The 21,269-nt window shown below is 60.2% G+C and overlaps 2 protein-coding genes across 5 annotated transcripts in view; one reads left to right on the top strand and one right to left on the bottom strand.

Annotated features, from left to right (window-relative positions):
* The first annotated feature begins 6,338 nt into the window (after positions 1-6,338).
* On the top strand, positions 6,339-10,062 carry DPP7 (dipeptidyl peptidase 7). The gene is made up of 13 exons (XM_024762408.1): positions 6,339-6,455; positions 6,527-6,640; positions 6,726-6,865; positions 6,948-7,111; positions 7,330-7,465; positions 7,545-7,626; positions 7,722-7,888; positions 8,075-8,135; positions 8,580-8,698; positions 8,794-8,950; positions 9,094-9,158; positions 9,468-9,538; positions 9,663-10,062. Exons 1-13 carry the CDS (start codon positions 6,374-6,376, stop codon positions 9,841-9,843), a joined length of 1,539 nt encoding a protein of 512 aa, XP_024618176.1. The 5' UTR covers positions 6,339-6,373; the 3' UTR covers positions 9,844-10,062.
* Positions 10,063-11,413: 1,351 nt separating this feature from the next.
* Positions 11,414-21,269, bottom strand: part of MAN1B1 (mannosidase alpha class 1B member 1) — an 11,767-nt gene continuing 1,911 nt past the window's right edge. For 2 of the 4 annotated variants that reach the window (XM_024762293.1, XM_024762296.1), the window contains 10 exons: positions 19,962-20,116; positions 19,592-19,701; positions 18,347-18,532; positions 17,483-17,631; positions 16,923-17,111; positions 14,880-15,070; positions 14,046-14,166; positions 13,304-13,501; positions 13,097-13,218; positions 11,414-12,372 (listed from right to left, as the gene is read on the bottom strand). In XM_024762293.1, coding sequence (XP_024618061.1) covers positions 12,126-12,372; positions 13,097-13,218; positions 13,304-13,501; positions 14,046-14,166; positions 14,880-15,070; positions 16,923-17,111; positions 17,483-17,631; positions 18,347-18,532; positions 19,592-19,701; positions 19,962-20,116 — 1,668 coding nt within the window. In that variant the 3' untranslated portion in view covers positions 11,414-12,125. Of the gene's footprint in view, positions 12,373-13,086; positions 13,219-13,303; positions 13,502-14,045; positions 14,167-14,879; positions 15,071-16,922; positions 17,112-17,482; positions 17,632-18,346; positions 18,533-19,591; positions 19,702-19,961; positions 20,117-21,269 lie in introns of all 4 variants that reach the window. The other 2 variants (XM_024762294.1, XM_024762295.1) reach the window with 2 other exon arrangements.

The raw sequence follows: 21,269 nt of genomic DNA, 5'->3' as shown, positions 1-21,269 counted from the left end.
CCGGCGGGTGAGCGTCCGGCGGCGCCGGGCCCGAGTCGTGGCGTGGGACAGCCGGGCCGCGACAGCCTCCCCGGGACGGGACGCCCGGGACCCAGCCTCGGACACGGGCATCTGAGACCGTGAGGAGAGACGAGGCGAGGCGCTCCCACCCCCGCTGAGCGCAGAGGCCGCTCTGGCCCCGCGCAGGACCCCAGTCAGGCTCGCCGCCACCCTCCGCCGGCGTCTGGTCTAGAGCACGCCCCTCCCCAGACCCCGGACCAGAGCTCCGCTCCCCGACCGGTTTCTTCCGGGCGTCCTCCTCCCGAGACCCCCCGCCCCCAAGTCCCCGCGCGCCTTGTTAACCACAGTTGTCTGTGGTGGCCTTTGGCACAAGGACCCTGGACTGGGAGCCTGGGCTCGGTAACGGTGGGCCCATCTGAGGCCCCTGTGCCTCTGTCTGTCCGAGGAGCCACCTGTCCTTGAATGGGAAGTAAGTTCACGCTGAACTCTGGTATTTCATTGACACCCTCAGCATTGAGTGTGTGTGTGTGTGTTTCTAGGAATAACTCCGTCAGTGGGGTTTTGGTTATCTGATTAGATTTGTATGTTAATTAGGTGGAATTTTTTTTCCTGGCCGCTGACATCTGCTTCCTAATGCTTTGTCTGCCTGTCTGCTTTCTCATGTCTTCAGTCGTCTGTCCTTCCTTAAGCTGACCTCTTGAGCTAAGACATTCAGAAGGTTTCTTCTCAAACCCATTTCCTTTGGATAAACTGCCCCGTCACCATTTAAAACTTTATAAGGACTTCTTCCTCTGATTCGGGTGTATGTGTCCCAAATGCTGCTTTTGTCTTACTTCTGTCTTACTTCTTTTGCCTTACTTCTGCCTAGAATCAGGAGGTTTTTGTCCAGCCACTGATAGGAGACCAAAGGAGGAAAAAACAAAACAAAACAGTTAATATGATCTTCCTTACCTTCATTCTGTAATTTCTCTCATGGTCTCATAAAAATTAAGGAAAAACAAAACTCTTATGCGTTTTCCCCAGACAGACCCTGCAGGAGGTCCCTTCTGGTTCTTAAGTTTCTTTCACATCTCTGCTCCCGAACTTAAGTTGTGAACATTGAACTTGACCTCACTTCAATAAACGTGCCTGCTGGGGGTTTCCCTGGTGGCTCAGTGGTTAAGAATCCGCCTGCCACTCGAGGGCACACGGGTTCAAGCCCTGGTCCAGGAAGATCCCACATGCCGCGGAGCAACTAAGCCCATGCACCCCAACTACTGAGTCTGTGCTCTAGAGCCTGCGAGCCACAACTACTGAAACCTGTGCACCTAGAGCCCGTGCTCCACAACAAGAGAAGCCTGCGGACCGCAACGAAGACTAGCTCCCGCTCGCCGCAACTAGAGAAAGCCCACGCACAGCAACAAAGACCCAACACGGCCAAAAATAAATAAATAATTAAAAAAATAAAGTCATGGAAAAATTGTCAACCAAGAATTCTATATCCAGCAAAACTGACCTTCAAAAATGTGGGAGAATTTAAGGCATTCACAGATAAACAATAGCTGAGGGAGTTCATCGCCACCAGACCTGGCCTATGGGAAATGCTCAAGGTAGCCCTTCAGATTTAAATGAAAGGATGTTAGTACCTCAAAGCCATAGGGAGAAATAAAGATCTGTGGTAAAGGCAAAACCATGGGCAAGTATAAGAACCAGTATTACTGTATTTGGGGTTATGACTCCACTTTTTATTTACTACATGATTTGGAAAACATGCATAAACAACAACTACAAATTCATGTAACTGTGCAAACAGTGTACAAACATGTAATTTGCAATGACAACATAAAGCAGATGGAACTGTTTAGAAGCATAGTTTATGTGATTGAGTGAAGTTGTCCACCTCAAGTACGCTGTTATAAATTTAGGATGTTAAGTGCAATCTCCCTGGTAAGCAAAGAAAATATCTAGAAGATATACACAAAAAAATCCACAAGAAAGCTACTAGAGATAATAAATTCAGGAAAGTTGCAGGGTTCTGGATCAACAAACAAAATCAGTTATGTTTCTACGCACCTGCAATGAACAATTCAAAAGGAAATTAAGAAAGCAATTCCATTTAAAATAGCATCTAAAATAATTAGAAGTAAATTTAACCAAGGGGGTGATTTAATTGTACACTGAAAACCATAAAACATTGTTGACATAAATTAAAGAAAACCTAAATAATTGGAAAGATGTCCTTTGTTCATGGGTAGAAAGATTTTTTTTTTTTTTTCTGGCTGCACCACGCGGCTTATGCTTAGTTCCCTGACCAGGGATTGAACTACAGCCCCAGCAGTGAAAGCACCGAGTCCTAACCACTGGACCACCAGAAAAGTCCCAGGAAGACTTAATTCTAAGATGTCAGTACTACCCAAAGTGATGTACAGGTTCAATGCAATCCCTATCAAAATTCCAACAGTGTTTCTTTTTTCTTTTTTTTTTTTGCAGAAATTTTATGTCAATCCTCAAATTCATACGGAATTGCAAGGGGGGCCCTGAATAGCCAAAATAATCTTGGAAAAGAACAACGTTAGATGACGCACATTTCCCAATTTCAAAACTTCCTACAAATGCACAGTGTTCAAAACAGTGTGGTGTTCTCATAAGGATAGACATAGACCAATGGAACACAAATAAGGCTCTAGAAATAAACTTATCTATGGCCAATTGATTTCTGCAAGGGCAGTAAGTCTATTTAATGCGGGAAATAATTGGTCTTCAGCAAGTGATTCTGAGAAAATTAGATTTCCACACGAAGTTGGACCCCTACGTCACACCATATGCAAAAAGTTAACTCAAAGTGAATCAGTGACCTAAATATAAGAGCTAAAACCACAAAACCCCTAGAAAAAAACATACAGGTTAATCTTCATAACCTTGGGTTTGACAATGGATTCTTAGATAAAACTCCAAAAGCACAAGCAACAACAGACACATGTTGGACGTCATCAAAGTAAAAATGTTTGTGCACCAAAGGACACTATCAAGAGTACAAAGGCAGCCCACAGAATGGGAGAAAATATTTTCAAACTACAAATCTGATGAGGGTTTAATAACCAGAATATACTTTTTAAAACTTCTAAAACTCAACAACAAAACCAGAAACTCTTGAAACTCAACAAAACCTCAAAAAAAACCCAAATTAACAAAAAACTAAAACTCAACAAAATGAAGAATGAAAACACCTTTTATAATGTCAAAAGGGTTATGTATAATTTAACACACACACACACACACACACACATGAATGTGGGCATAACTGCAGGTGCCGCGTGGGTCAGAGCTGAGAGCACTGGGACCTGCTTGGGGACACCCCTTGCCCATTCAAGACATTTCTCCAAAGAAGATTTATAAATGTTCAATAAGTACGTGAAAAGATACTCGATGTCACTAATCATGAAAATGCAAATCAAAATCTGAATGACAGGCCACTTACACTCATGGGATACTACTACTCAACAGGAAACAAGTGTCGGCAAGGATGTGGGGAAATGGACCCTCTGGGCACCTGCTGGTGAAGTGCAAAATGACGCAGATGCTGTGGAAACCATATGGAGGTCCCCCAAAAAATGAAACATCAAATTACCATATGATCCTGCAGTCCCACTTCTGGGTATACCCCCCCAAAAATTGAAAGCAAGGTCTTGAAGAGATATTTGTATACCCAGGTTCACAGCAGCATTTTAAACAATAGCCAAGAGTTGGAAACAACCCAGGTGTCCACTGATGGATGAATGGGTATGCATAATGTGGTCCATCCATACAATGAAATATTATTTACCTTTAAAAAGGAAGGAAATCCTGACACAAGCTGTGACATAGATAAGCCTTGAAGATGTTATGCTCAGTGAAATAAGCCAGACGCAAAAAGATAAATTCTGTATGATTCCACTTACATGAGGTATCTAGAATAGGCAAATTCATAGAGGCTGGACAATAGAGGGCACCCCAGGCTGGGGGAGGGGGAATTGGGAGTTGTTTAATGAGTGAATGGTTTCTGTTTGGAAAAATGAACTAGTTTTAGAAATAATGATGATGCATTAAAGCCAATGCATTTAGGGACTTTCCCTAGTGGTTCAGTGGTTAAGACTCTGCGCTCCCAATGCAGGGGGCCCGGATTCTATCCCTAGTCAGAGAACTAGATCCCACATGCCGCAACTAAAGATCCCATAGGCTGCAACTAAGACCCAGCGCAGCCAAATAAATAAGTAAGTAAATAAAAGAATATTTGTGTTTGGGGGGGAAAAAAGCCAATGCATTTAAACGTGGTTGAAAGTATAATTTAACACACACACACACACACACACACACACAGGAATATGGCCACACACACACGAATATGGCCACAACTGCAGGTGCTGCATGGGCCAGAGCTGAGAGCCCTGGGACCTACTTTGGTACCTCCCATCCATCCCCCCTCCCCACCCTTGGTTCCTGGCAGCTTTGAGGTCTGAAAATGGCAGAGTAGGTTGTGATGAGGGACTGGGCCTGGCTCCCCAAATCTGTGGGCTGTGGAGGGAGCATCAGGCCCCAGCTTTGTCCCCAAAGTCAGAGGCCCCGGGCAGTTGGGGGAAGGGCCCTGGACCCCCAGACATACCCGAGTGTTCAGGGTCACCAGGTGTGGCAGGACAGTCTCAGAGGAAATCAGAATGCACCTCTCTGGGCCTTTTCAGTTCCACCCCAGGCATGGAGGAGCTGCCTCTCCGTGGTGGGTCTGTGGTGGGGGTGTTGGGATCAGGCCCCTGAGCTGATAGAGGAAGAGATGCAAGTGGGAGCAGCCTGGGGAGGGGCTGCCATCCAGGGGAAGGGGCTGTGAGTCCTTGTCCTGGCCCCCACCCTGAAGAGGCCGTTGGGGGCCTTCAAGTGTAGCTCTCTCAACACAGGACAGGAATCCCTAGGTGCGGGGATGGGGACCCAGGAACAGGGACACGGGAACATGGGAACCTGGGCACACAGGGACACGGAAAAGGGGGCATGGGGATGGGCACACAGGGATGGGGATACGGGGCCATGGGGGCCATGGAGTCACAGGGATGGTGCCACAGGGACGGAGACATAGGGACATGGGAACACGGGGACGGGGACACGGGGTTGGGCACATGGGGACATGGGAAAGTGAGGAACACAGGGATAGGGACATGGGGACGGGGACAGGGGCTGTGGGATGATTGTGGTGTGGCACTGGGTGACCTCAGGGTGACTACACCCATAGGGTGGTGTCATGTGATGGACAGTCATTGTCACCATGCTGACTGCCACAGCAACAGTCCTGGGACTGTGTGAGGGGAAGCCAATGGGCCAGCTGGCCCGGTTTCCCGGTTGTGGCCAGAGCCCAGGACCCCAGCCCGGCCTGGGCCATCCCAGCACCAGACAGTCCAGGCCTGGGCAGAGTCTGGGGGTCGAGCTGGCCGGGGACAGTCTTGGGAGTGGGAACGGGTGGCTCCCCTTCCCTCTGCTGCCTGGGGCGGGGCCACCTTCCCCACCTGCTCTGGGCCTGGCTCACTGCCCACGTCCCCAGCAGGACTGTGGTCAGCACGGCCCCACCTGTGCTGAACGGGCCGCCCAGCTTGGCCTGTCTGGCCCCTCACCGGGCCCTGGACTGGCACCGGGGGAGCGGTGGCCCTTCCGTCCTCTGGGTACTGCGGAGCCAGTGAGGGGGCTGGCCTGATGGGGAGAGGAGGGGGTCCCAGATCCCAGGCTTGGCCTCCTAGCCTTCTCCACCCCCACCAGCTGCCCAAACTCCTGCCTGGGCTCCGAGGCCCCCGCTCGCCCGCCCCCTGCCCAGCCACACGGGCCCTCACTGTTGCTCGGACAGGACAGGCTCTTCTTCCACGGCGGCCGACCCTCTTCGACGGAGCCCCCACCCCCATCCTCCTAAGGCTCCCTCCCTCCCTCCCTCTCAGGGCTCGTTCTGAGCAGCTGCTCAGGAGGCGGCCTTCCCCAACCCTGCCCTTGACAGTGACCCTCCCCTGGGGCTGCCCGCTGGGGGGCCCGACCCAGGACAACGCCGTGTGGCCAGGAGGCGGCTGGGCAGCGGGGCAGGCACTTCCCGCTCGGTGCGTGTGTGGCACGGAGCCCGGCCCTCAGCAGTGGCCGCTAGAGGACGGGGGACTGGCCAGGCACGTCCCCCGCCCCAGCACCGGGCCCTCGAGCCCTCAGCCCCACTTCCGGTGCCCCCATAGCGACCATCCTCATGGTGACACAGGAGCGCCAGGCGCTCGAGGACCCGGAAGCTGGCCGCCGGCAGGACACGGCAGAGCTGCTCACAGCCCCGCCCAGGCCGTCACGTGAGGGCTTCCTGCCGGTCACGTGACCCCGCCCACCTGACCCGAAGCTGGCGGGCAAAGTGAACATGAGCTCCGCGCCCCAGGCGGCCCCGACGTGGGCCCTGGCCCTGGTGCTGGCCCTGCAGCTGCGCAGCCTGGAGGCCGGGGGTGAGTGCCGGCCCGCGGGCCCCCCACCCGGCACCCCCAGGTCCCCCCGCGCTGAGCGCTGTGCCCTCCAGCCCACAGAGCCACGGACCCTGAGTTTCAGGAGGCCTACTTCGAGCAGCTCCTGGACCATTTCAACTTCGAGAGGTTTGGCAACAAGACCTTCCGCCAGCGGTTCCTGCTGTCAGGTGAGGTCGCCCTGGGGACAGTTCCTGCTGTCGGATGAGGACGGGCACCCCACGCCTCACCCGCCCCCTTGCCTCCATCCGACAGAGAAGTTCTGGAAGAGGGGCGAGGGGCCAATATTCTTCTACACGGGCAACGAGGGGGACGTGTGGTCCTTCGCCAACAACTCGGGGTTCATCCTGGAGCTGGCGGCGCAGCAGGGGGCCCTGGTCGTCTTTGCCGAGCACGTGGGTACCGGCTGGGGCTGGGGGTGGGACTGGGGGCCAGCCCGGGGCGCGGGGTCAGTGACCCCTGGTCTCCTGCCCACAGCGGTACTACGGAAAGTCTCTCCCGTTCGGTGAGCGGTCCAGGTGCCGCGGGTACACGGAGCTGCTGACGGTGGAGCAGGCCCTGGCCGACTACGCGGGGCTGCTCCGGGCGCTTCGGCAGAAACTTGGGGCCCAGGACGCCCCCGCCATCGCCTTCGGCGGGAGGTGCGTCCTTGTCTCCTTTCTCTCCCGGAACAAATGCAAGCCTGGCCCCGGCCAGAATTTCTGTGGGTCCTAGAAGTTTGGGGTCCTTTGGAGGCATGGGGTGGGGGGCTCTGAGAAAGGAGAGAGGAGGCAGGTGTCGTCGCACTGGGGCCGGCGGGAGCGGGGTGCTGCAGGGGTGGCGTGGGGAGCCATCCGGCTAACCCTGCGCCCCTGCCCAGCTATGGGGGGATGCTCAGCGCCTACATGAGGATGAAGTACCCCCACCTCGTGGCGGGGGCGCTGGCAGCCAGCGCACCTGTCGTCTCGGTGGCAGGCCTCGGTGACCCCTACCAGTTCTTTCGGGACGTCTCAGCAGTAAGTGAAGCCTCCGGCCCCCGACCCCTCCCCCAAGCAGCCCAGGCTGCGGGTGCAGCCACACCCTTCCTTCCTCCAGGATTTTGAGGGCCAGAGTCCCAAGTGTGCCCAGGCCGTGCGGGACGCCTTCCGGCAGATCAAGGACTTGTTCCTACAGGGAGGTGAGGAGGCCGCCCCCTGCCTCCCTGCCCCCCATTCCCCCTCCCCCACGTGTGCCTGAAGACTCCAAAGGCCCTTGTCCTGCTCCTCCTGGCAGCCTATGACACGGTCAGCCAGGAGTTCGGCACCTGCTGGCCGCTCTCTGGCCCAGGGGACCTGACCCAACTCTTTGGGTTTGCCCGGAATGCCTTCACCCTGCTGGCCATGATGGACTACCCGTACCCTACCGACTTCGTGGGACACCTTCCTGCCAACCCCGTCAAGGCGAGGCACCCACCCCTGGCTGGCGGGAACCCGGGGAGGGCAGTGTCCTGTGGATAGGGAGGGGCCCGGCTGCCCTGGGGTGGTCAGAGCTGGCCAGCCCCAGGACCTTGCACCCACTCTGGGACCTGGGACTAGGGAAGGTCTCGAGGTGGGTGGCCGGCTGAGGGGCTCTGCTGGCACCCACAGGTTGGCTGCGACCGGCTGCTGAGTGAGAGCCAGAGGATCAAGGGGCTCCGATCGTTGGCCGGTGCGTCTGCCCACCTGCCTGGGCCGGTGTCAAGCGTGAGGGACCCAGTGTTGGCAGGGGAGCGGGTGGGCTGAGGAGTGGGCGGGCAGCAATGAGGGCCGTACGGGGGCGGGGAGCGCAGAAGCCTCCACTTGGTCCCTGGGGCAGGAAGTGGCCATCCCCGTCATGGCCCAGCCTGGAGAGCGCGAACCCAAGGGCCTTCTGGGAGGTCCCCAGTGCAAAGGGCAGCACACCCCACCTCGGCCCACCCTGCTGGGAGGGAGAACATCAAGGTGGGCTGCCCAGCTGCCCTCAGCAGCCAGGACAGGAGCTGATAGTACAGATCCCAGCCACTCCACTTCTCACTGGGCCCATAGGACCCCAGAGCCCCTGACACCTGCTGGACCCATGTAAGGGGGCAGGGTGGGTGTCCAGGCACCCAGCCCCAGTACCCCTCTCCCCCAGGCCTGGTGTACAACTCCTCGGGCACGGAGCCCTGCTATGACATCTACCTGCAGTACCAGGTCTGTGCCGACCCCACGGGCTGCGGCTTGGGCCCCGATGCCAAGGCCTGGGACTACCAGGTATGTGGGAGCTGGGGGCCTGGGACTGCCAGGTATGGGGTGCTACATGTGGTGTCCTGGCCCCCTGGCCTGATGGTGGTGCGGGTGTCCCGCAGGCCTGCACTGAGATCAACCTGACATTTTCCAGCAACAATGTGTCGGACATCTTCCCTGACCTGCCCTTCACTGAAGCCCTGCGCCAGCAGTACTGCCTGGACGCGTGGGGCGTGTGGCCCCGGCAGGACTGGCTGCAGACCAGCTTTGGGGGAGGCGGTGAGGCTCAAGACAGGGTTGGGGGCGGCATCCTTCCCCCTGCACTGAGCTGCCTCTGTTTCCCACACTCCCTAGCCCCCCTGGGTCACAGATTTGGGGGGGCCCCACCCGGTCCCCACCACTGCTTGCTCTGTCCGTTTCAGACCTCACGGCTGCCAGCAACATCATCTTCTCCAACGGTGACCTGGACCCCTGGGCCGGGGGAGGGGTGAGTCAGGCCAGGAAGTCCCCGCCCCGTGTGGGTCCCAGCACTCGTGGCTCTGCACCTCCTTGGTTTTTGTTCCAATCTCCCTTGTCCCCTCCTCTCCCTTTGTTGGTTCTTTTCCTGACTTCTGGCTCATTCGTCTTCACGTTTCATTTCTAATGGGACCGTTCAGGTCTATGCAGTCACCCCGAGCTACTGCTTTAACTGCACCCCACAGACTGGGACATGCAGCCTCCCAGCAGGTTGTGCTGCGAGGCTGAGGCCCAGAGCACAGTCTGCACCCCTGACACGGAGGCTCCTTCAATGATACAGATTCAGAGCAACCTGAGCATGTCAGTCCTCGCCGTCACCATCCACGGGGGAGCGCATCACCTGGACCTCAGGTGCGGTCCTGCCTGGGGAGGGGGTGCAGTACCTGGCCTGGGCCGATGGGTGGACGTGGGCTAGGGTGGTGTGAGGCTCGGGGCCTGCCAGCCCTGCTGAGTGTCCCCCACGCCTGCTCCTCAGAGCGTCCCACCCAGAAGACCCCGCATCTGTCGTGGAGGCGCGCAGGCTAGAGGCCACCCTCATCGGCAAGTGGGTCGAGGCAGCGAGGCATGAGCAGCGGCTGCGGCTGGCACAGCACAGGGGCTCCGAGGCTGAGGGGTGCTCCCCCAGCAGGACCAGGGAGGACTTGCTGGGAGCCTGAGGCGAGTAAGCGGGGGAGGAGCCCCGGCCCAACCTCCTGAACCTGGAGCTCGGCCAGGGTGGGCAGGGCCTTGCCCGAGGGAGAGGCCGGACAAACACTGGTGGCTTGTCAGGCATGTCCTGTCCCACGTCCTGTCCTGTCTTGAGGCCCTGGACACAGTGAACACACTCACACCACCTCCTAAACTCCGCTGATAAATAAAAGAGTCCTCAGCTCCCATCTGTGTCTTGGGTGACGGGGGGTGCCGGCCTTTCCTGCGGTGGCCAATCCACACCACCACGAGAGGCCACCCCAGTGATTGTCCACCTCCTTTCTCAGCTGTCCTCTTCATCCTCTTCATCCCCAACCACTGCAGTGTCCGCCTGGGGAGCCCTGCAGCCCCCAAGTCCCCCTGCTTGGGGCCAGGCCTGGGCGGGGCCGGGGGGCAGTCTGCCTCACTCCGCGGACTCAGGCCCCACCGTGTGGGAAGCCTGCTGTCCCGAGTCCCACACCCACTGCTGCCCAAGAGGCTCCTGCGCTGGGGTATGGGGGGCGGGGGTAGCGACAGGGAGCATCACGCACCCCCCAGCTGGGGAGGTCGTGCCGGGCAGGCAGCCACAGCCGTGAGAGGCAGGGCAAGGGCCGACTGAGACACGGGCCCCGCGCACCTGCCGGGCACCTGCCGGCACGCAGCCTGCAGGGCCCGTGGGCAAGTGGAGGACGGCAGCCCTGCCTGAGGGTGAGCGCACGAGGTGCGAGCGGAGGAGGGGCCCCAGCAACAGGCCAGGCCCTGCCTCACCCCGGGTCCGGTGCCTGTGTAGAGGCTTCTAGGGGTAAGAACGAAGTCTCCTCACGTTTAACACAGAGAAGGGGCTGGCCTGTCCTACAGGGTCACCAGGGCCTGGGAGCTAGGGCCAGTCGAGGCCCAGGATCCTGGCTTCTCTCTGGAAAGCTACCCCGGGGTCAGTCCTAAGGCATGGGTGCAGCCGGCTAAAGAAAAGGAGTGAGGGCTTCCGTGGTGGTGCGGTGGTTAGGAATCCGCCTGCCAATGCAGGGGACACGGGTTCGAGCCCAGCCCGTGCGCCACAACTACTGAGCCTGCGCTCTAGAGCCCGTGAGCCACAACTACAGAGCCTGCGTGCCGCAACTACTGAAGCCTGCGCACCTAGAGCCCGTGCTCCGCAACAAGAGAAGCCACCGCAATGAGAAGCAGCCCGCGCACCACAACGAAGACCCAATGCAGCCAAAATTAAATAAAATAAATTTATTTTTTAAAGGAAGGAATGAAATAGGTTGACCAGGCACCCTGAGAAGGAGCCCCAGGCGCGGACACCCCACACGCCAGGGAAGCGGGCAGAGCAGGTAGGGCCCACCATGCTCACTGGCGCCGGCAACCGTCACAGGCATATTCTCACCCTGGGTGCCACTGTGGCCAGCACCTGCCCTGGGAAGCTGACACTCCCAAATCTCCCCCCGGAGGCAGGGGCAAAGCTGACCTCTGGACACGTCAGACCTGACCCAAACACTGCCCCTGCCGCCCCTCCCCGTTTCACAGTTGCGATTCCAGAAACAAAGACACAGCAGGTGCCAGTTAGAACAAATGTACTTTTATCTCCACTGAAAAGTCCATCAATCAGGGCTGGCCTGGGAGCCAGTGAACTTGCCGGCCCAGCCTGGCTCAGCCCCGCCCAGCCCCTGCAAGGGCAAGGGGAGGATCCCTGAGTCCAACTTGTAAACACCACAGCCAGCCAGGGGCCCAGATCCCCATGAGGTCACGGATACCCCCTGAGACCCCCGGGTTGGGGCGTGTTCACAGGCTGTGAGGCCCCGAGGCTGAGCTGTACCCAGGCTGTCCCCGCAGCACCTGTCTCTGATCTCATCATGGGCTCTGGGGACCCAGTGTGGCCCAGGGTGACCAGAGGGCCCAGGACCCCTAGGAAGCCCTGCACAGCCAGCAGGAGGGCATTCGGGTTTCAGGAATGTAGTCACGATTTGATTTTCTCAGGAAGAAGGAAGAGGCTCCCCGGGTGGACGGGACCTCCCTAAATCACAGCACTGATTTATTCCTACTTGTTCCTAACGGTGTCCCGACGAGAACCAGGCAAGGAGCCCAGAACCCGTGGCAGAGCACCAGAAGCCCAGCGGCCACCCCAAGCAGCTATGAGGCCCCGAAACGTCCTGGCCCAGCTGCCGCTGGCCTCTGTCATCAGCCCGGCCTGGAGCACTTCCAGCCAGCTGGGCGGACACCGCACAGCCAAGGTCAGGGCCAAGGTCTTGCCCACAGGCACCCTCCATGACAGGACTCATGAGTCCCCCGGGCAGCGCGCACTCGGGAGCCGTCCCGCCCTAGGAGGGGGCCCAGATGGGCAGGGGGTGAGCCTCCGTGTTGAACACGTAAGTGTCCAGGCTGAGCAGGTCTGGGTCGTCGGAGAAGAGCAGATACAGGTACTTGAGCGTCTCCCCCAGGAAGAAGCTCTCCATCTTGTCCCTGGGCTGGGGATTGCGGGGGTCCTGGACATTGCTGATGGAAGAGTAGCCGCCCGAGGGGACCTGCATGAGAGCCAAGGCCGCAGTGTCACGATGCAGGCGCAGCCCTTCCAAGGGCTGCGGGCTAGAGGCCCCCCAGGGCAGGGTCCGGGGCGCTGAGGACACCAAGGCCCACAAGGGGACTGGCCGCCCCGGAGGTCAGCCGTGGTTCCTCCAGGGACCTCCTGGGGGATGCCAGCAGCCTGCAAGTGACCAGATGGAAAGTGTGACCTCCAGAACCTGTACAGGTCTTGCAAAAGCCCGGAGGTCACCCGAGGGGTGTACAACCCAGCACCTCACGTGCCATGGGGCAAAGACCAAGGCTCAGCTCTGCTGGGCTGGGCACTGGGCCCTGTGCAGGGCGAGACCTTCTCTGAGCCATGGCCCCGGCTGTATGATGGGTGGCTGGGCCTGAGCACAGCGGGGGTGGTGGCGGTCACAGCACCCGTCCTGGGGAGCAGCGGCCGAGAAGTCACCTCCGGGTGGACAAGTGACGCCCAGGCCACAGACGACCCAGGAGGGACACGCTCTGTGCACCTCGGGCCGCTGCAGGGACCCGCCCCGAGACAGGAAGGAGGGATGCCCTGGCCCCCTGGTCATGTACACCTTGAGGGCAGTGCTGGGCAGCTGGGCCCTCGCGGCCGGGGCGGGGCCTCCCCCACCCAGTCCACGCGGCAGGCGACGGCGAGGAGCTGGGGATGAGACCCGGGTGGCGGGCGGCGGGCGGCGGGCCCTCACCCTCGCGTACGCGTTGAAGCTGCGCAGGATCTCCCAGCCCCAGTCCTGGTACTTGCGGTGGCCCGTGAGGCGGTACAGGTAAAACAGGCTCTCCACCGTCTCGGGCCGCAGCAGGTTGTGTCTGTCGGCGGCCTGGGGAGGAACGCGGGCTCAGGACTAGCCTCGCCACACCCCTGCCCTAGTGCCCCTGAGCCACACCGGCCCCAGCGTGGCTCACCTTGACCTGCACGTCCTTATGGGACTTCTGGGGATGCAGGTTGAAATGCACGATTTCGGGGCTCAGCCCCGTCTCCATCTGACGGTTCATCTGGTAGCAGGTGTCCATGAGCGCCTGGGCCAGCTCCATGTGGTCGGCGGGCAGGCCGTGGTGGGCGCCCAGAGCTAGCGTCCCCGGCAGGAAGCACACCAGGTGGTCCTGGAATCAGAGGGTCACCTCACCACCATGGACCTGCGGCCTCACGGGTTCCACACGGGTCCAGCGTTATCAGGCCTCCCGTGTTCCCAGGAGCCAACAGGCCTGAGTGCTGGCAGGGCTCCAACAGGGGACTGAACTGCAGGCCACACACCGGGGCCCCACATGTGCAGGGCAGAAGCTGCTAGAAGGACCACCACCTCCCGGGGAGCACATGCTGACCCGGGTCTCCCTCACCACCTGCCCCAAACGGCCGATGGAACACCAGCTGCAGGAGGGCGGGGAAAGGGGGGCTGGGGACAGGGGTCCCCCGGAGCATGGGAGGCGGGGCTTGGAGCACGGGAGGGGCCCTGGCACCACACAGACCTCAGCTCCCCCTGTCACGGGACAGCCCAGGCTGCGCAGCCCACGTCCACTCGGGACGGCTCACACTCCGTGGCCAGAATTGCATGGTTCCCTCCGACGTCCAGAGTCTCAGAGCCATCCGATGTCAAGGACAAAGGGCGGAGCCCCAAGACCCCACTCGGCCGCGTCAGACCAGGCTCACCATCTTGGCGCTGAAGCGGCCGTGGGCGAGTTCCCCCACGAAGGTCAGCTTGCCGGGTTCAGATCTGTGCAGCAGGTGCTTTCTGATTCCCTCCACGGCTTCGAGGTAGTCTTCCAGTAGCCTGTGCAGACCAGCGGGGCCCGTGTGCGCAGGCCAGGCGGGCGCACAGCCCCCGTGTTCCGAGAAAGGGCACGAGCCTGAGCGCCCGTCCCCATTCTCGCAGCTGCCCTGTCTGGGGTGGTGCCCCGCCAGCCTCCCCGTGGAGGCCCGCGTCAGCCCCGTGGGCTTCTGCCCCCGCCCCTCACCAGGGCCCATGCCTCCCAACCAGCCCCAAGGGGCCACCAGAGACCAGTCTCTGCCGAGCCCCTGGCCCCGACGCGCTCACCCCGGTTCTCTGAACCAGCCCGCGGGCTCCCCAGTTGGTGACACCCTCGTCTCACCCGTGGGTGACGGCTTGGAGCTGCCCCTGCCCCTGATTCTGGGTCACTGTCACCCCTGGGCCTGAGACTTGAGGGTTAATCTCTATTTTCCAACCTTGACAAGGAGCTATGGCTGCTCCCCGGGAAAGCGTGCATTTTCAGGGTCAGGGCACTAAGCTCGAGGAGGCCCAGGGGGCCCCGGTCGCCTGCCGCGCAAGCGGACGCCAGAGGGGCGGCCACAGGCCCGAGGAAGACCCCGGCTGCCCGGCACTGACGAGCCGTGGACGCCAGCGGCCGGCCGGGCCCTGGCTCTGCACACAGGCTGTGAGGAGAACCCCGCCCCGCAGAGGGGCCCGGCCCCGGCTGGCGTGGCTGCCAGTTCCCACCACCCTGAGAGCTGAGAAACGGGCCTCACTGTGTCTCCTTCTTCCCACCCTGGATCCACTGCTTCAGCAGGTACTCGTAGTAGCTGTCGGCCCTGGCGCCCAGGGTGAACACGCCCAGGTGGGTGAAGAGCCCGCTGTTGGTGTTGATGAACATGGGCACCAGCCCATCCTTCTTCCCGCGCAGGGAGTGCACGCGCCTGGTCACCTCCTCCACGGCCTCCTGGGGCACAGGAGGGCAGCGCAGTGAGCGGGGCGGGCTGCACAGAGGGCTGCGCTCCCTGGATGCTGTCGCCCCGACGGGCCTGACCACAGGGCTGAACCCGCCCTCGCCACGGTTCTCAGCCCCCACCCTTGGGGGACATCTTAGGAGCAAGTAGCCACCGTAGCGCGTGGATGCGTCCTGACAACATGCACACGACCCCTTCAGTCCACCGACGGGCAAGGGACCTGATGACGCACTTATACACAAAGATACACAGCAGCCCAACACGCAAACTCAGAAGACGAACCACTGACTGTCAGAAAAGTCGATCCAGAGAGACACAATCACACACCCACTAAGGGGTACAAGCATGGCTGGACAACACACGAGGACGTCTGTGCAGGACGGGACCCGACAGGAGCCGTGTTGTCCAGATCCCCAGTGGGACACAGGCCAAAGCTCAGCAGGTGACCGTCCAGACACGCGGTCAACCCACACGATGAAGCCTGTCTGCGCTTGGAAAGGAAGGATTCTGACCAGTCCTGCAAGCTTGAAGACACCATGCTCACTCAGCGCCCAGACTGCAGTCACTGCAGGAGGGACACGAACTGACCAGAATGGGGCCCTGTGCGGCTGCCAGGGGGGGTCGGCAAACAGTGCTGGGTTCAATCTGGGTGAGGGAATTGTTCTGGAATTACATAACGATGACGGTCACAGACGTGAGTAAACGCAATGTACACAGAAGACAGGATTTCTCAACATATAAACTAAATCTCAATTAAAAGCAAAAGGGAAGGCATCCCTGGTGGCGCAGTGGTTAAGAATCTGCCTGCTGGGCTTCCCTGGTGGCGCAGTGGTTGAGAGTCCGCCTTAATCCACCTGCCAATGCAGGGGACACGGGTTCGAGCCCTGGTCTGGGAAATCCCACATGGCGGCGGAGCAACTAAGCCCATGTGCCACACCTACTGAGTCTGTGCTCTAGAGCCCGCAAGCCACAACTGCTGAGCCCTGCAGCCACAACTACTGAAGCCTGCATGCCTAGAACCCATGCTCTGCAACAGGAGAAGCCACCACAATAAGAAGCCCATGCACTGCTACGAAGACCCAACGCAACCAAAAATAAGTAATTAATTAATTAAAAAAATAAAATGCCATATTTTTTTAAAAAAAAAGGACGGGGAGAAAAAAAGCTGAAGGAATAGAGGCAACCTTAGAGGAAGGCCCACAAGCAGAGACATCGTCCACAGGAGGGGCCCCGCCTAAGGTGGGCGAGCAGACACTGCTAGAGGCAAAAACACACAGAGAGCCAAGAACAAAACCCGCAAGTCAGCCCTCCGTTCCACGTGCACCTGCTGGTCCCACCACACAGCAGGAGCCATGCCAGCAACACCGCTCCAGCCGCCCGCCCAGGACAGACGTGCGTGGGCACAGTCCAGGTGCCACGGCTGGGACGACCACGGTGTCATTGCACTGAACTGGCTATAAAACCCGGTGACTCCACACATCCCACGGCAGCAGCCACGACAGCCGGCCGCCCTCGCTGGCTCAGAAGAGTCCCGGACAACAGTAGTGGACCCGGGGCCACGCAGAGCGCCACACGACAAGACGTCCACTGCCAGGACCCTCAGGACACAGGACTGCACGGGGGTCGGGCCGGGCAGAGGACTCGCCCTCCAGTCAATGCCTTTCATGCCTGCACCTCTGATATCACGAGATAATGGGATTCACCAGGAAAAACGTGGGACAAAACCAAAAACTCACTGGTCTCTGGCCCCAGGATCAATGACCACACAGACCTGCACCTGCCCCACTGAAGCAAAGACGGCCCCGGTGCAAACCCGCTCCAGCTGGAAGCACAGCCCCTCCGTACCTGAAATTTCTTAACTCCCGTGAGACGAGAGAGCTCTCGGAACTCCAGCTGAATGCTTGTCACCTCGGCCACCGTGCTGTCAGAGGTCCAACGCGGTGGGTGGGCAACTCCAGTGCCGATGTTTACGTCGGAGTACGGGATCTTAGAGGGTGTTTGGAACGCAGGCATTAACCGATTTCCAAAGTCCTCCTGATACACAACACAGTGATGAGTCAATGATTCCGGTCCCAGAGCGGCCTGTCTCCATGGCATGACACTAACCTGTCACCCGTTTCCATCTAATCCAGTGGAGAGATGAGTTTGCTGGCTTCATGTGGCCCCACCCCTGAAGAGCTGCAGAAACCGAGCTGGACTCAACCAGCTCTGAATGACCACGCCTGCGGGCAGCGGGGCCACTTCAGCCATGCACGTGCACGGAAACAGACTCGAGCGCGTGGAGGGGAGCGCAGACTGCAAACAATGCCTCCCCGCCCCAATCCCGCGAGAAAAGGATCGACTGTGCAGCACTCGAGACCCCAGGGCCCCCAGGACGTGAGCCGACCTGGTGCCAGGACACTCACGGCCTTTTCCAGAAAGAGGACATCCCCGGACAAGTGGAAGGCGCTCAGGAGACCCCCCAGGATACGGATGGTGCTCTCAAACAGGTTGACGTCCACATTTTTCTGAAATAATAACTTCTGGGACACCCACTTCCTGGCTTCTTCAAATTCTATCACATGAAACAGCAGAGATACAGGAACAAATTAACAGTCCAAGCGTTTCCCTGACTGCTCCCTCTGGGGCCACATGCATCCCCTGCAGGGTTTCAACATCACTTCCTAGTGCAAGAGGGGACCCTGAAGGCTTCCAATCCCGCAAAAAAAAATCGAGCCAGTGTGCAGCTGGGGGAAGGCCATGCAGCACGAGGTCAAGTGCTCGACAATCACAGCCACGCTACAAAGGACCACGAGGGTGAGTGAGTGGCAGGCGGTCTTCAGCCCAATCAGAAAACTTAAAGCAGATGTTTAAAATGCCAGTTTAGAGACACACCATCCCAACTTAGCCCCATCTGCGCGGCACAGGAGGACATTAGGGAGAGATTCGGGGTGCTGGCGGCTCCGTCAGATCACGTGTCACCTCCCACCACTGGGCCCCGCCTAACTGCAACAGAAACACGGGCTGGGAACGCCCCTGGAAGCCCACCTACAGCCTCACTCAGCTCTGGGCAGGGGGCGCAGGGACGCTTGTCCTGAGCATCCCCAGGCCGCCTGGACGTGAGGGGACAAAGGAACTGCCCACGGCCAGCACGGCCACCCTGGCACCCAGGACAAGGGGAGGTGCAGCCCAGCAGGACATGGCGCGTGGACACCTTCCAGGTCAGGCTCGCTCGGGCCCGAGGGTCATGCACGAGAGCTCGGCCCCCCATGCTAGGGATGAGCAGATACCTTTCTTCAGACCCAAAATCCACATGGTGTCCAGGGCGTCGATCAGCGTGAGGCCGAGGCCGAACCACTCGCTGAAGGACTTGGACACGGGCTTCAGCTCGTCGTGGCCCCAGGCGAACTTGCGGTATCCGGCCCACGCGTGGCGGAAAGCGGCGACCACAGCCTTCTGGCGCTCGTTCTGCGAGGCTGCGAGGAGGGAAGCGGGGCATGGGCGCCCGGACAGAGCTGTCCTGCAGCCCCTCGGCGAGGGAGGCAGACGGGGGGCACCGTGGGCTGCAGTGAAGGTCTGAGCAGGACCCGCTGCCTGGCCCGGGCCCATCCGCCTCCACCAGAGCCCGGCGGGGACCGCCCTCCAGGGGGCAGTGAACACTTGCAGAGCAAAGGATCGGAGGCCGCGGGACCACTAAGGCTGCGATGTGCAGTCTGGTTTGGGGACATCAGACGTGACAGGTGCTGGTGACCCGGACAAAAATACCTCGTCTGGCGGTGCCGCGTCCTGCCCGGTCAGCTGCGGGCACTTCCAACGGGGACAAAACGGGGAGCAGACACCACCAAGACCACTCCGACACTCCCCAGGGCGCCCTCGGGGTGCGTCCAGACACCACCAAGGCCACTCCGACACTCCCCAGGGCGCCCTCGGGGCGTCCAGAGGCTGCTTCCCGCCACACGCGGGGGGACCACGTGCGCACACGGGGCTACCGTGCAGGGGAACACGTGTGTCCACAGCTTCACCACATGTCCCGTCAGTGTCGACACCCACGGCTCTGCCGTCCGTTTCTGACCCCACACGGTGGCCCCGTGTCCCCACGTGCGTGGCCACGAGTCCCCACTCCGGGCTCTCTTGTCCTCCCTGGGGGCTCCAGCACTGAGAGCAGAGGGTCCCGGCGGGGACCCAGACTCAGTTCTCCTGTCCGTGGAATGGGAACAGGACAGACTGACCCCTCAAGGGGCGACACGAGGACCGCAGCACCCAAGGCCCCTGGCTGCCCGCACACACACGTTCCTGTGCGGCTGCAGCGCCGGACACGGGACAACAGCCGCCAAGGAGCCCCACGTCGTCAGCAAAGCTCTAAGGGGTGCCAGACGCCGAGACCCGTGCGTCCTTGCACCTGGGTGTCCAAGGCTGAGAAGCGCTTGTTGGGACGGCAGGAGCCCCGCGCCGCCCCGCCGCTCTTGTGCGTGTCCGCACGCCCCCTCCCTCAGAGTGCCCGGGGGAGGCCCGAGAGGGCGCAGGTGGGACCTTGCCTGGACTGTTCCTCATCCTGAGGGCCTGCGGGGAAGGCCTGGGGGCGGCCTCTGCCTTTCTCGGAGGGAGCTGGGGGCCCTGCTCCGGTTCGGTCCCTGTGCCCCTCCAGCTGCAGCGGGAGTAGAGAGCGCGCTCAGGGCAGGGGCAGAGGTGCTGAGGCCCCGAGGTCGAGGTCGAGGTCGCAGCCGAGCTGGGCTCAGACTGGGCCTCCGCGCCCTCCCACCCCCCACGGGGCACACACTGTCTTCGAGGAAGAGGAACCAGAAGGTGCATTATGCGTCAGGCTGGTTCTCTGTTTTCCAGGAAAAGAAACACCACAGAGACCGCCTGACGGCCTCTGCGTCCCCGTTCGGTCCATCTCTGCTGTACCTGACGCGGCTTCCCTGCGCGTCGTCTTCCCAGCGAGCCTCGCCGGCTGCCTCTGCCCTCCTCTGGGCCTCATCCTGCCTCCTGTCCTTGGCGTCTCCATCGGGGGCTCTAATCTGCAGGTTGGGTGGTCCCCGTCGGAAATGCCTTGGAGGCTTCTGGACAGACACGAGCAGAGACAAGAGTCACTCGTGAAATGATTCAATCGTCCATCTGGGACGCTGCCCCCGTCTGACCCGGCCCCGTGCAGGGAGCACTGTGGACTGGCGGAGCAGCTGCAATTTCCCAGAGGAAACTGTTTTCATTTTTCATACGACGGGCAGCTCTGGGAGGAGCCCCTTACTCGCCAGCTCCTGGCCCTGACTACCCGGCTGGAGGCTCTGCCAACGGGCGAGTGCCACCCTGGACAGCGGGTTAAGCCCCTGGCAGGGACGTTTCCGGGTGTCAGACCCTGAGGGTAGCAGGGCCGGCAGGGTGAGAGCCAGCACGGCCCCACGGATGGAGCTGCAGACACCGTCGCAGGCCCGCGCCCGGACTCCCCAGCTTCGTCCTCGGAAAGGCGTGGCAGAGGTGGCCGGTCAGTGACAGAGCGCTGCGGGGAGGGCAGCGCCCCTCCTGGCTCCCAGCCAGCCCTGACCAGTGCGCATGATGGCAACTCCTCCAGGACGTGAGGACGCTGAGTTGTGAATGGAAAAGTCTCTGGAAACCTTGCTGGCGGATCCCGGAAAACATTCTCCTTCCAAGGATTCAAACCCCACCAAGCTGGGCCCCCCTGGTCAAGAGCGCGGGTGTGGCCGAAACAAGGAGGCATCGTTGCTCAAACAGGTCCTGGGGACGAGGGCTGGCGTCTGAGCGGGAGAGAAGGTCCGAGCGGCCCCAGGACTTGTGCCGGGGACACACGGGTGTTCAGCCCCTCACGTCCAGCCCCTCCTACACACCAGAGACGGGGTCGTGGACGCTGAAGTGGGGAAACGTGCCGCATTCTGCTTTCACAGGACTGTGAAGGTCAGTAGGCAGAAGAGCAGCCACAGAAGCGGCAGAAAGAACGCTCGTGGCTCCGGAGGAGAAATCCTCTTTTCTACCCACAGACCCTCCAGTGAGACACGGGGAGAACGGCCGCCTGTGTCTCCCCGGGGCAGCCCTGCAGGGGTGTGAGGCCAGCACCCGTCCCAGGATCCTCTCCCTAGGGGGCCCTCGGCGCACCCGCAGTGGAGGGGGTCCCCAGGTGCAGAGCGCCCCGGGTTCTCCAAGGCCTCCCCCCCCCCGGAGCCACTGCCCTTTGCAGGGGACTTTCCCAGGCTCTGTGGCTGC

This window comes from Neophocaena asiaeorientalis, unplaced genomic scaffold, assembly GCF_003031525.2.
Source record: "Neophocaena asiaeorientalis asiaeorientalis breed wild unplaced genomic scaffold, Neophocaena_asiaeorientalis_V1.1 scaffold78, whole genome shotgun sequence".
NCBI classification, from domain to species: Eukaryota; Metazoa; Chordata; class Mammalia; order Artiodactyla; family Phocoenidae; genus Neophocaena; species Neophocaena asiaeorientalis.
This window is presented reverse-complemented; position numbering and strand designations above follow the sequence as displayed.

Bases quoted from the DNA above. Each gene is read 5' to 3' on its own strand.
- DPP7 (XM_024762408.1), top strand. From the start codon at position 6,374: ATGAGCTCCGCGCCCCAGGCGGCCCCGACGTGGGCCCTGGCCCTGGTG. The intron at 8,136-8,579 runs GTGCGTCTGCCC...CCTCTCCCCCAG, and splicing joins GGGGCTCCGATCGTTGGCCG to GCCTGGTGTACAACTCCTCG. The intron at 8,951-9,093 runs GTGAGGCTCAAG...TGTCCGTTTCAG, and splicing joins GACCAGCTTTGGGGGAGGCG to ACCTCACGGCTGCCAGCAAC.